The following is a 13,856-nucleotide window of genomic DNA, read 5'->3' as shown; positions in this document are numbered from 1 at the left end:
GATTGAATCTTTGGATATCTTTATAACCAAAATAAAAATCTTTAATAAAAAAAAAAAACAGACAGATACATACAGCATAAAATCAATACAACTTAACTACACAAGTGTCACTATTTTCTTCAAATGACAGCATCAAACAACATGAAAATCACTCTTTCTGATTTCTTTCATTTCTTTCATTTGCATAATTTAACAGTTAATAACCTTTATGGATAAAACCTTCTGTAATTTTGTCTCTTGTCTCCTACAGAACTTTCCACTTGGATTCATACAGGAGAAAAACTAATACAAAAATTACTCTCTGTATGATAGCAACATATGTGAAACCCTTCTTGAATCTCAAATCATGGAACATTGAAAAACTATGCCTTGTCTTCATCCAGTGTACTTCATTAAAAACAAATTCCATTGAATAAACTACTGAAAATTTTATCAACAGTTTTATCACTTCAGGACAAATTTTTTTCTATATGAAAACCTCTGAAGAAGTAACTGAAATATGCCAACCACATCAAATTGCCTTTAAGACTGAGAATCCTAAATAAAATTTTACTGAACCCACTTTTATGTGAACTGGAAATCAAATTTTCTTGCAGCTTTAATTGAAATTAATCCTATATGGATTAATCATTGAGAAAGTGATGAAAACATGTTTTTCAGTTGTGAAGATAAAGGATGTTAGTGATGCTGTATGCAGAAGAAAGAAGCGAATGAGTTAATTGTTCTGGCTGGCACAAATGATTTGAAAGGTGAGAGAAGATATGAAAGAATTGTTATTGGAAGCAAAAATAAAGAGTAAGAAAGTAAATATTGTGAGTCTGCTGACTCAGTGTAATAGGACAGAACTGAGAAGAAGGGCCATGATTGCAAATGAATCAAAGAGAAGATTATGCAGGGGGTAATGTTGTGTAGTTTATTGATATATGGAGTGAAATTTGATGGACAAAAGGACTTATATATGCCTGATGGACTACATTTAAATGGTTTTTGAGTTAGATGTTTGGAGTTGTTTAGTGAGAGTGTGGTAGTGCAAAACCAGGGAAAGTAGATATAGGGAGGATGAAATCAAGCATGTGTCTGGCCACCCCTGCAATAAATGAGCATGTGTACAGTAATGATTATGCAGTGCCGAATGGGATTTCATAGGTTTCTGATTTGAATGGATTGGTAATGACATTACATAAGTGTAACTATGGGGGATGTTGAAATGCATATACATGAATGCAAGAAGTATCAGGAATAAGCGTGAGAGGTTTTTGACATTGGTCAGCTCAACTTGCCTGAAAACTATAGGCATCAGTGAGATCTAGTTGACAGAAAATGATATAGTTGCAGGGATAGAATATAAAGGATATTGTATTTTCAAGGATGATATAAGGAACAGGACAGGTGGTGTATTGCTAATGATAGCTGATGAATTACAACCAACAAAATTAAATGTTAAAGAGGATTTTAGGTCTGAGAGATGGTTCATTTGACATAGACAAAATACATTGTTGGGTGCTGCTATAGGCTGGGGGGGGGGGGGTACAGGAAGATGTAGATGCCATGTATCAGCACATTGGCACAATAAGTGTAGGCCAAACAATTATTATGGAAGACTTTAACTATGGGACATAAATTGGAGGGAGGAAAGGGGGCATGGCAAGATGGAAGTGGGATTTATACAGTTGCTAAGAGATAATTACATGAAATAACATGTTATAGAAGGGACAAGGGATTTGAGGGATATTGGATCTGATAATAACATCAGAAGATGTATCCATAACCAAGGTAGGTACTTCCAATTGGGGAGATTGACCATGCTATCTTGTTCCGGGAAGTTGCCCAACATGTGCAGTTTCTCTGTTGAGAAGGGGTTTATGTTTATCTATACGGCTGTGATTATGAGAGACTCAGAGTCATCTTTGAACAGCATCATGGTTTGACTGATGTTACACAGATGCATATCAGCATCGCGGTAGATGAACAGGAGGTGTTCAGCATATTAAAAATTATGAGTATGAACACAGCAGTGGGACTGGATTGCATATCAGCCCGTGTACTATGTGAATGTGCAAGAGAATTGGCATTGCTCCTGATGAAGTTGTTCATTCTAAGTCTCAGCTCTGGCAGGGTTCCAAAGTAGTGGAAAGAGGGTAAGATAGTACCATTGCATAAAAGTGGCTCCAAGACAGAGGTAGCAAACTACAGACCAATTAATATATCAGAAGTGGTTGTTAAAGTATTGGAAAAGTTGGTGAAAGGTAAAATACAATAGTGGGTGGATAACTTATCACCTCATCTAGAAGGGAGTTTTATTTGAAGGGAGTTTTAGTGTTTATTTGACATTTATTTAAAAAAAAGTGCCGAGGCCTTACTTCAACATTTATTTGCAAACATTTAAAACATTTAGTGTTTATTTGAACGTTTATTTAAAGAAAGTGTCGAGGCCTTACTTCAACGCCCTAACTTGAATTGAAATGATTGTATATCTTTATCAAAAATATGGGAAAGTTTAATCAGGATAACACATTAATATGTATATAATTCTTTTTTTTTGTGAATTAATATCTTTAATTTAATCATTACTCTGATAAAAAATGTTTTCCTCTTTAATGCTTAGCGATATAACATCACATGGCTCGTTCTACTTTTGAATGATCAATTGTTGGTATTCCACTTTGTTAAAAACTGTTCCTATGTAGCCACTGAAGATAGTCTATTATTTTCAGACTGAAATATTTGGCAAATTAAAATATAATATTCTTGTGTAAACATGTCTATATGTTATAATCTTAATATCACAATTTTCTCTAAAGAATCAAATTCATAATAAAGTGACAACAGAATTGAATAAAGGGAATGGCTACACCATGATACTGCTCAACTTTGGCAAGACATTTGACAGAATGCCTTGCCAGATGGAAAACCATTTGGAAAACTATTACAAAACCTGAACTAGATAGGGGTGGCTGATGGACAGACACTAGAGAGTAGTATATGGAGGAGTGGAATCTAGGAGAATGATGGTGACAGTGGAGTACCTCAGGGTTCGGTACTAGGGCCCACTGCTCTTTAATTTGTATATCAGTGACATAGGGAAAGATCTAATAGGGGATGTTCAGTTGTTTGTTGATGATGCAAAACTGGGGAGAGTAATAGTTGATAAAGGTGATGTAGATATCCTGCAGGATTATTAAAATAAATTGGCTTTGTGGGTAATGATTGTCAGTTTAATGTTGCAAATGTAAGGTTATGCACTTAGATTAAAAAGGTTGCATATGGAGCAGCATATTAATTTTATTAGATAGTAGGAAATTTGATGAGGCTAGAGACTTAGGGATAATGGTGGATAAAGAGTTGAAGTTCAGAGGGCATATTGCAAAAGTTGGTAAAATAACTCAAAGGATTACTTGGATATTGAAAAACATGCTAACAAGTAAAAATAAGGAAGTTATTATCCCTCTTTATAAGGCTATGATTCAGCCACATCTTGACTATTGTGCAATTTGGTTATACAAAGTTATTCTCTTTCTGTCTTCTATTTCTAACTCTTCTTCTTCTAATTACATAAAGAAAGACTCAGTGTTGTTCATTATCCATAATAAAGCTTAATGGTATAACTAACACCAAGTGGAAAAATACATTTCTTAAACTCACTAATAGTTTGCTGTTTTTCTACCCGGCATCATCAGAACACAATGATAACTGTGACAGGCACACAACACTAAACGAATTTTTATCAAGAACATAACATTAAACAATCGCAAGGTTTGTATATAAAAATCTTGTATGAATGGAGACTGCGCAAAACACGTCAGTGCTTGTTCACAGCATGTGCAACACTGGCAAATGCGGCCGGCGCCTGAAAGATACGACTAGTGGTGAGGCGTGAAGCGGGACAGGAATACGTACGTATAAGAAACCGCATAACTCCGGATTCGTGTAAGTCGGGGTATGCCTGTATTTTTTCTATTTTATAGGGATTGTATAATAAATTTAGTTTAATCCTTTATCCAAGTGTAAGCAAACAAAGTTTGCACCTGAAGTATCTTCAGGACTGAGGCAACTCGTGGTAAAGGTGGACCAAGCTCCCATCACTCCTTGTCTTAGTATCTCCCATAATGCAAAGCATATCTCCTTGTGGACATGTATAATTTTGTATAAACTTGAGTGTATAATTATTATAGTCTAACCAAGTGGAAATAAACCTCCAACATAGGGATTGTAGCCACTGTAGCCAAAACTGTTGCAAAAGGTACCTGAGCTCAGTTTCAAGAGATCTGCCATTTGAACAAATAGCCCTGGCTCAGGGTGCATTTTGAGGATGGCATACTGCTGGGAAGGTATTTACAATTGCCTATGTAAATACCTTCCTCTATAAATGGAAAAGAATAATGGGTCATTAGGTCCCTAGCGTGTCTAGAAAGGGGGGAGACAGTTTTTTTTTTCCTTTGTGAAATTTATTTTGTGACATTGGCTCTTAAGATATGCTAAAAATATATCTAGTTCATTTAGGCCAAATAACAAATAGGATCTTAATGCCATCTTCAAACCACTCATTCAGCTGGCTATCTTCCTTTGTTCTCCTAAAGAACAACTTCATCCTTTTGCATATTCTTAAGTGTATAAAGATCCTTCTGCCTGCTATTTAGTCTACTTTGTACAGGCTGGTAGATCTGTAAGCATCTGTCTTGAAGAACACAAAAATTACATCTGTATAGCAAGTCGGGATTGGCAGAATACACTCTGGATACCCTTCACATAGGATTAAATGGTAGAAGACATCAGTATTACATCGAAGTTGCTATAGATCTGAGAGTCTGTTTGTAGAATCAGCATTGGCTATGAAGCATTTTTCCAACTTCAATAAGTATGGCTGCATTGATTTGCCAAAGACCTGGGAGGCAATCATTCTATGAGACCAGATAACCTAACTTCTCCAAATTAACTTATGGCTATCTGGCCAATACAGAGCATAGTGTTAAGACCTTAGTTCATTTTTCAGTTAAAATTTGAATTATTTATAGTGATTTAGTCCAGTGCTGTTGCTTGTAACAATTGTAATTTTGTGCTCTGAAGATGCTGGGTAGAAAACCAGCACAATATTAGTAAGTTCATAATTAATTTTATTTTTCTCCTCTTGGTGTTATTTATACTGTGAAGTGCTATTATGAATAGATGTGATGTGTTTATGCCTGGATAGACTAGATGTGAAAGCCAACCAAAGAAGACGAAACTGATCTTGGTTAGTAAGTGGAATTAAAGAAAGCAAGGGAGAATAAAGTCTTTGTTCTGAGAAACGAGATTGTGTTTTGTTAGCATTCAAATTCACTGCATAATTTTCATCCTGCTTGATAATGGCAAGGCACTTACTGTTTAAGCTATTATTATAGATCTTGAACTTGAATTACTGAGAAAGATTATTAATTGAGTAAACAGTGTTAGAAAACACTGGTAGAAAATATTCAAGAGGAAGGCAATCAGGAGTATATATCAAATGCTTGAAGTGCTTGATGGCATTCCCCCCAATTGTCCTGAAAGTTTGCTCACAAGAACTGACTCCTATCCTATGTTGCCTATATATATATATATATATATATATATTAAGATAATCAAGTAATTTTATAAACTTGGTTATTTTAACTCCTAATCTCAAGTATGCAGACAATTAGGTTTGCACCTGAAACAAAGTTCAAGTCTAAAGATGGTATCCTAATATACAATATCCCCAAGTTAAAAAATTTATTACATCTATATCTCCTCCAGAGATTTTTATTAAAAATAAAAACACCTTGTTGCAACTTCTATAGGTAAAGGTGATAAGGCTCCGTATTACTAAAACCTTGGTATTTAGGGTCTAGCTACTCACAGGAGACCTCAAAAAAAGATTGAAACCGGTCTGGATAGTGACCCCACCCATAATGCATTGCAGTATACATCTTCTAGTGAGATGTGCTTTACATTATGGGAAAATACTAAGAGTAGTGATCAGAGCTTTACCCACCTTTACAATGAGTTATACCCTGGTGTTGTACCATCTTTAGACTTGAACTTTGTTTCAGGCGCAAACTTAATTGTTTGCATACTTGGGATTAGGAGTTAAAATATCCAAGTTTATAAAATTACTTGGTTATCCTAATATACAATATCCCCAAGTTAAAAAATTTATTACATATATATATATATATATACTCTCTTACTCCACTGGAATCTATCCCACAAACTGGAAATTGGCCTATATTCAGCCCATTCACAAGAAGGGTGACAAGTTACTGCTTCCCTGTCTCGCTTACCTCAGCAACTTAACTAAACATTAACTAAAGTAATGGAACAAATCATCAATTCCCAACTCCTACACTACCTTGAAGACACCCACCGAATATACAATTGCCAGTATGGATTCCGTCGCTGCCAATGAACAGGAGATCTACTTACATATGTCACCCATCTCTGGACAAATGACATGGAGAAGTTTGGTGAATCTCAGTTGGTTGCATTTGATATCTCCAAAGCCTTTGACCGGGTCTGACACAAAGGCTTACTAATCAAACTACCATTATTTGTTTAGACCCAGGACTTCTGTAGTTGGATTGCCAGCTTTCTGTGTGTGGATGCACACACTGTGTGTGATGGTGGATGGCTCTCTATCCTCTCATCATTCAATTAATGCTGGGATTCCACAAGGTTCTGTCCTCTCACCAACCCTCTTCCTAATATATATCAACGACCTACTTCAGTTGACCTCCAACCTAATACACAGTTTTGCAGACGACAGCACACTACACTCCTCGCTTTCATTTGATAAACCTTACCCTACGCAACTCACCTCAACCTACAGAACATCAACCACCGCCACCCTCAATTCCAATCTCCAAGCCATCCTACAATGGGGTTCGAATAACCTCATCAATTTCAATGCTAATAAAACCCAGTTTTGTTCTATTTTCTATAAAAAAAAAAGAATTTTTTTTTTCCCAGTATCCTTTATGATGATACCCAAATTTCCAGACAGTTTGAGATCTCTCTTCTTGGAATTACCCTCACATGAAATCTCTCCTGGCATAAACACATCACAACCATTGCATCCTCAGCTTCAAAAAAACTACGATTTCTTTTTCGCTCAAGGTGTTACTTTACCTCTGAACAGCTGTTAACATTATACAAATCACAAATCTGCCCAGCTATTGAATATTGCTCCCACATATGGGGTGGGGGGGAGCCTAAAAACTCTCTCAAAATGCTTGCCTCAATACAGAGGTGAGCAGTTAGACATATTAATGACCCGTCTCTTACCAACTCTCTCTCTCCCCTCACTTTCGCACAGATGTTTGGTCTCTGCAATTTGTCTATTCTATAGATATTTCCATAGCAAATGTTCATCTGAAATAGCATTAATAATTCCTCCATTTAGTACTAAGCTCGTTGGAACATGTGCAGCTGCTACTCAGCATCCCTTTACAGTACACCTAAGAACAAACAGAACAAGTTTCTTTTCTTCCTCCTCCATCCCTGCAACTGCTGCACTGTGGAACAGTCTCTTTACTGACTTGTCTGTTTGCTTACTTGGGAAATGGAGTAAAAACCAGGTTTATATTTAAAATAACTTGGTATCTTTAACATATATTATACCCAAAGTAAAAAACTTTCTACAAATAGGAGTTCTCAGGTTAATATTTTTTTTTACTTAAGAAATAGTTGAAAAATTGTGTCTCTTATAGCAAACTGTAGTTTTGTAGATTGGAAAAACATAACCATTTGATGCCAAGAGAAAATCTTTTCAAAACACTTTAATTATATAGGATAAATGGAATGTTATACAGAATAATATATTTGGTCTGTTATCTAAATTTTAAGTCAACAGGTGAAAGAGGTACAGCAAGATGGGTTGATGTAAAATCAGATCTAAGAGTAGGCTTCACATTACCTTTACTGTTATTCGTCATTTGTATGGATCATATTATGAAGAAAAGTGGCATTGTACTTGATATCAGATTTGAAATATTCAAGTCAGCTCTTTACTTTATGCAAATGATTATACTCTTAATAAATTCAATGTAATAGTCATCTGTACTCTTTAACTAAATTAAAGAGTTGTAAAAATTTGGCATGAAAATTAGCAATAAAAAGACAAACTGAAAGTAAGCAGGAACATTTAAAATGTTAACCAAGTAAAATAATCCAACTATTTAGTCACAATTTTTAGTGAAGATAACATATTACACATGGTGAAATCACTAAAAGCAGTTATTTGACTAATTTGAACAAGACAGTGTTCAAACCATATGTAACTTACAAATGTGAGGACTGAGTTAAAAATTAAACAGCTAATTAAAAATAAGATCATATGTACATGATTTTGAGAAAAATTAGAGAGTGAACTGATGAAATCAGTGGCAGAATATGAAAAATGAAGATATTAGAAAAGGAACTTGACATTGTTAGAATTCAAGAATGCATGAGCAAGCTTATGTAAGGCTGGTCTCTTAAATAGAATGAGAAGGGAATTAATAGCTAAAGATATGTTTGATGGCAGGAATAAGACTCATTTTGAAGACCAAGATATAGCTGAATTGATGCAGTGAGAAGTACCTTTGAAAACCAAAATATAAGACAAAATAATGGCATCTGACAAATAATGGACTAATTGTGTGGGAAATTCTTAGGATGCTAGTAATAACAAACTTAATCATGTATTAAAGAGAATGTAGTACTTTTGGAATTCATTTAAAGAAAAAATAAAAATTATTTCCCCCTTTTCTCCAATATTGTCCAGTATGTATTGTAGATATAAAGCATTCCACATAATACCATGCCATAAAATACATATTTAGCTGAAATGTGCACACATGTATTTTTAAATCTATGTTTTTTGCATATTTATGTATTAGTTATATTACTTTTTTTTTCCTCTGGTCAGTCAGAGAATTTCAGCTTGTTATGTGAGATAGCAAGATATACCGTGTGGTTGTCATCACTAAAGTGAAAAGACCTTCAAGAAAACTTTCTTTGGTCACATGACCATAGAATGTCTAGGTTAGGAGTGTGCACTTGTAGAGTACCCATAGATTTGCATGTTTTAGAATTTAATAAAAATTGACTTATTGTTAATGAATCAGTATAATTTTTTGAATTTGTGAATTACTTAGTTATCACACACTTACAAAAAAAGCAGCAAAATGGCTCTAGTGAATCAGTAAACAAAAAGCAAAACTTAGTGAATTTGAAACTTTATGAATTTCAATGTGAAACTATTATTAAACAAGTTAAAAAAATTAACATATGGCTATTTTGCATGTTGATTGAACATTTTCAATGAATAAAGTTTTCAAGTATTTAAAAAAAAAATTTTTTTATTGAAATGTAATGGATAGTTGACTATCATTTTTTATTTTTAGAGGTTTCAGAAATGCATTTTAATTTAATTTTTTTTGCTTTATTAACATGTAATTTACAGCTGTGTTTATTTTTACATACATTGTTTTGGTGGGGAGAGTGGTAAAATGAAAGGTCCTGAATATATTTTTTTATTTATTTAAACTCCTTCTATATATGTGTATCTTTATAATAGTAACATAATGTAATAGTTCAGATTTTATTGAAAAAGAAAAAAGTGATACTCTGCCACTGATCATGAAATTTACCTACCATGACTTTTTGTTTTTTGGTCCCAATTAATCCACTTAAGGGAACACTCACTGTACAAAATATTCTCTCTAGCCTTTTAGTGTGTGTGTGTGTGTGTGTGTATTTGCATATTTATGTATTAGTTATATTACTAATTACAGATTCCTGATATATATATATATATATACACACACACACTACTAGGGGAGGGCTCCCCCACCCCCCAATACCTATACCCCCGAGTTCCGGACTGGTAGGCTAGTTCTTGAATTCTGATGACTCGAATTTTGAAGACTCGAAAGAGGTTCCCCCAGCACCTATGCCCCTCCCCCTCTGGGTTCTGGACTTGTAGGCCGTTCTCCTTGAATTTTGATGACTCGAATTTTGAAAACTCGAAAGACGGGGTTTCCCCCCCCCCCCCCTACGGCACCCAACCCTCTGAGTTCTGGACCGGTAGGCCTGTTCTCCTTTAATTCTAATGACTCGAATTTTGAAGACTCGACACTCAGGGTAGCCCTAAGTTTCAAAACGTTTCAAATAACTTGACAAAAAACGTGACACAAAAACATTACAAAAAAGCCTTATGATTTTATATTATAGAGTAGATATATCAGGAATTTGGTTATGATATTCCTTCAACAGTGGTCTAGTATAAACAAGCTTTGAAATCTGTATAATAATAGTTCATGTTTTATGCATTTCAATTAAAAAAAGTGAATTAAGAATTTCTGACTAGAAAAAGTAGTAGAAAGTAGTGAACTGCACGTGCTGAAAAATTTATGCTTCTAATGTTTTCTGTATTTTTTAAGACGTACCATTTTTCATTAAGGTTGAACTCTGTCGAATGCCTGGCTTAGCAGTGATGTTAACCTTAGATTACTGTCGTCAAGAACAAGATGATTATACAGATCATGGCACTGTAGTTGGAGACTTAGTGGCATTTATTAGTGGTTTGCTACTAGGTAGTGATGATAAAGTTAGAACTTGGTTTGCACAGTACATTCGAACTTGTCAAAAGGTTAGTATGTAATCATTTGATATCCAACTATTTAATCTTTGGTTATAATAATTAAGTTAATGCTACTTAAAATTCTTTTGTGAACAAAATTATGCAGTTGTTACTACATTTACTGGAGTGGAGAATTAGTACTGAGGCAGCTTAGACTGAAGGATCCATGAAGAATTGTATGTGTTTTTTACCAGTTTGCATATTTTTTATGGAAGGAAAACCGAAAGTTTATCTATGAAAAAATTATGCTCTCCTTGCCTGAGATTGTCTGGCCCATTTGAACTAAGTTAGTCAAAGTCACATTCCTGACTCAGTAATTTTCATTACCAAAAGTGATTCGCTTGTGGTTTCACTTGCAGCGGCAAAATTAGACAAAATTTAAAGGAGATGAATTTAATAAAATGTTATTAATCTAATACACTCATTAGATTTTATTTTTAAAAGCACCACTACTCCATAGGTTTCTTTGAATAATCACGACAGTGTCACATATAATATGGAAATATTGACATTGAAAATTCTACTCTAATGTTAACCTATATTGTATATAAAAAGTTAAAAGAGTATGCTAGCCCTAATGACAATTTGTCATATAGTACAAGAAATAGTAATTTTCCTTCTTAAACTAGTCCTGGTTTCAAACCTGCTCAATTAAAGATTTATCATTATTATTCTGTTTTTTTTAAGGATTACTGAGCATTATATCATGATTCTTCTTAAATATAACTAGAGCTAAGCATAGTATGCAGCAAAATTTTGTAGTTAAATTAAGCAATTTAAAGAAATATAGAACACCATATATCCTGACAATCTAGTTAACTAGATTGAAAAACATAGTTTGTCTTTTCAAAATGTAGGTAGATATATACAAAATTTTGTCTTTCAATATTTGTTTTTAATGCTGCAAAACTTTCAAGGTGGAATGCATGCAAATAAATTTTCATGCTTTTTATGAATAATAGTTTAATTAATATTTCCTATTTGCTAAAGTCAAATGGTGAAATGAAAAAAAAAAAGCGAGTTCTTGGTTTGTTTCTTTATTTCAGTCTTGCTTAAGTTGGATTGAGATTTATTCTTAGAAATTTGAATTCAATGATCTCAATGAAAGAAACTGTTATATAAGTTAGTTGGACATTCAGAATAAATACATATGTATATATAAATATATAAAAATGAGATTGAATAATGCCCAGTAATTTATAATCCATAGAAAATAATTAAAAATGTGAGATCAGTAAAATAAATGTCCAATAATTTGAATTTTGGGGCTTTTATTTTTTTGTATTTTAGATTTTTAAATATTCTTATAGTGTACCTTGTGGAAAAGACACTTGAAAAAAATAACGCTTTGGTAAGCACAGAAGGGGAAGGAATGGCTTTAGATGGTAGATGAAGTGCATTCTCAGGTGTCAGACTACCTCCACTCTGCTTATTTAATGCCTGAAATGGCCTGAAAAAGGTGCATGTTTTGTTTTCAGATCATCTAAGTCTTAGCCTACCCATGGTACTAATGTTGTATGATACATTTTCATCCTTTTTTTGAGTGAAAATGTATCATACATTTTCTGGCAAACTTAAAACTTAAACTTAATAGGCAAACTTAAAAAAAAATTAAAGAAAACATCTAACCATCATTAAATGCTTGATACACACCCTTAGTGGGGTGTACAGGATAATATAATGATACATGCATGAAAAGTTTACATTATTACTAGCATTTTATCAACAATTTTCTTCCAAATTAGTCTGTTATCTGTCCAGTATTCTCAGATCTTATATTTCAGTCTTTTAAAGCACTTCTAACTTCATCAAACTGCTTGTATCTTAATCACCCTCTGAGTCTTTTATCTGTATTTTATGGCATCAAACACCTGTTTTGATAACCTTTTTGTGTCTATTCTGTTCAAATGACCTTGCTATCTGAGATTAGTTCTGCTCACATATTGTTTGAGCAGATAGTGTCCAAACCAATTTTAACTTATGGATTTAAGAGTTGGGTTTTAAATAAAACAGCTGATAAAAACCTAAAGACTGCAGATATGCAAGTTATGTGAAAAATCATTGGAGCAAGCAGATGACCAATGATGAACAGAAACATACGAAAAAAGAAGATGTTAAGAAGGAATGACATTGTTTGCATTGGCCATCTGCTTGCACCAATGATTTTTCACATAACTTTCATATCTGCAGTCTTTAGGTTTTTATCAGCTGTTTTATTTAAAACCCGGCTCTTAAATCCATAAGTTAAAATTAGTTTGGACACTATCTTCTGTACAGCTAGTTTAGTATTTTGAATAACTTCTTTTTCTCTTACCCTTTAAAAATTTACCTAGTTGATTCCCTGCAATACCATCTTTACTTATTTTGTTTGTTTATACACTTAATTTGTCATCTTCACTAAAATGTTTGCCTAAATAGCTAACATGTTTTACTGGTTTTATCATCATCATCAAATTCCTGCCATGTACCCTCAAGGGGTGTACAAGATATGACAGTACTATATGAAAAAATTACATCATTACTAACTTCCTATCTACAATTTTCCTCCAAATCAGTCTGTTACTTGTCAAGACTCCAACATTATCAGATCTTATATTTCTATCGTCTAAGGCACTTTGTACCGTATCAATCCACCTATATCTTGGTCTTCCTCTGGGTCGTTTTCCTGCCAACTTGGCAGAGAACACTTGTTTTGCTAATCTTTCCTCTCCCATTCTATTTAAGTGACCATACCACCTGAGATTAGCTCTGCTAACGCATTCCTGGATGCTGACAATGTCAAGTTCTTTCCTAATATCCTCATTTTTAATATGATATTGCCATTGATGCCATCTGTTCACGCCTCTAATCTTTCTCAGGACTCTCATATCTGCGGTCTCTAGTCTTTGGTCAAGTGTTTTACTTCTGACCCAGCTCTCAGATCCATAAGTTAAAATTGGTTTGAACACTGTCTTGTATACAGCTAATTTAGTGTTCCGACTAATTTCTTTCTTATTCCATATGAATTTATTCAATTGACTTCCCACGATACCAGCTTTGCTGATTCTGTTGTCTATTTCTATATTTAGTTTACCATCTTCAGTAAAAATTGTGCCTAAGTAGCTGAAATGTTTTACTTGTTCCACAGGTTCTCCATTCACAACACAGCTGACATTTTCAATGATTCTGCCTATTTTCATTGTCTTTGTCTTTTTATTACTGACCTTCATACCATATCTATTACAACAGCTATTCAATT

At 33.8% G+C, this 13,856-nt stretch overlaps 1 protein-coding gene across 2 annotated transcripts in view; it reads left to right on the top strand.

Moving 5' to 3' along the window:
• IntS2 (integrator complex subunit 2) overlaps window positions 1–13,856 on the top strand; it is a 271,634-nt gene that overhangs the window by 108,217 nt on the left and 149,561 nt on the right. For both annotated transcript variants that reach the window (XM_090401055.1, XM_090401054.1), the window contains exon 6: window positions 10,439–10,627. In XM_090401055.1, coding sequence (XP_090257181.1) covers window positions 10,439–10,627 — 189 coding nt within the window. The remainder of the gene's footprint in view (window positions 1–10,438; window positions 10,628–13,856) is intronic.

Source organism: Typopeltis vanoorti, chromosome 11, assembly GCF_054136105.1.
Source record: "Typopeltis vanoorti isolate ZY-2024b chromosome 11, IOZ_Tvanoo_1.0, whole genome shotgun sequence".
Lineage (NCBI taxonomy): Eukaryota > Metazoa > Arthropoda > Arachnida > Uropygi > Thelyphonidae > Typopeltis > Typopeltis vanoorti.
The sequence above is the reverse complement of the archived record's forward strand: the minus strand, read 5'-3'. Positions and strand labels throughout refer to the sequence as shown.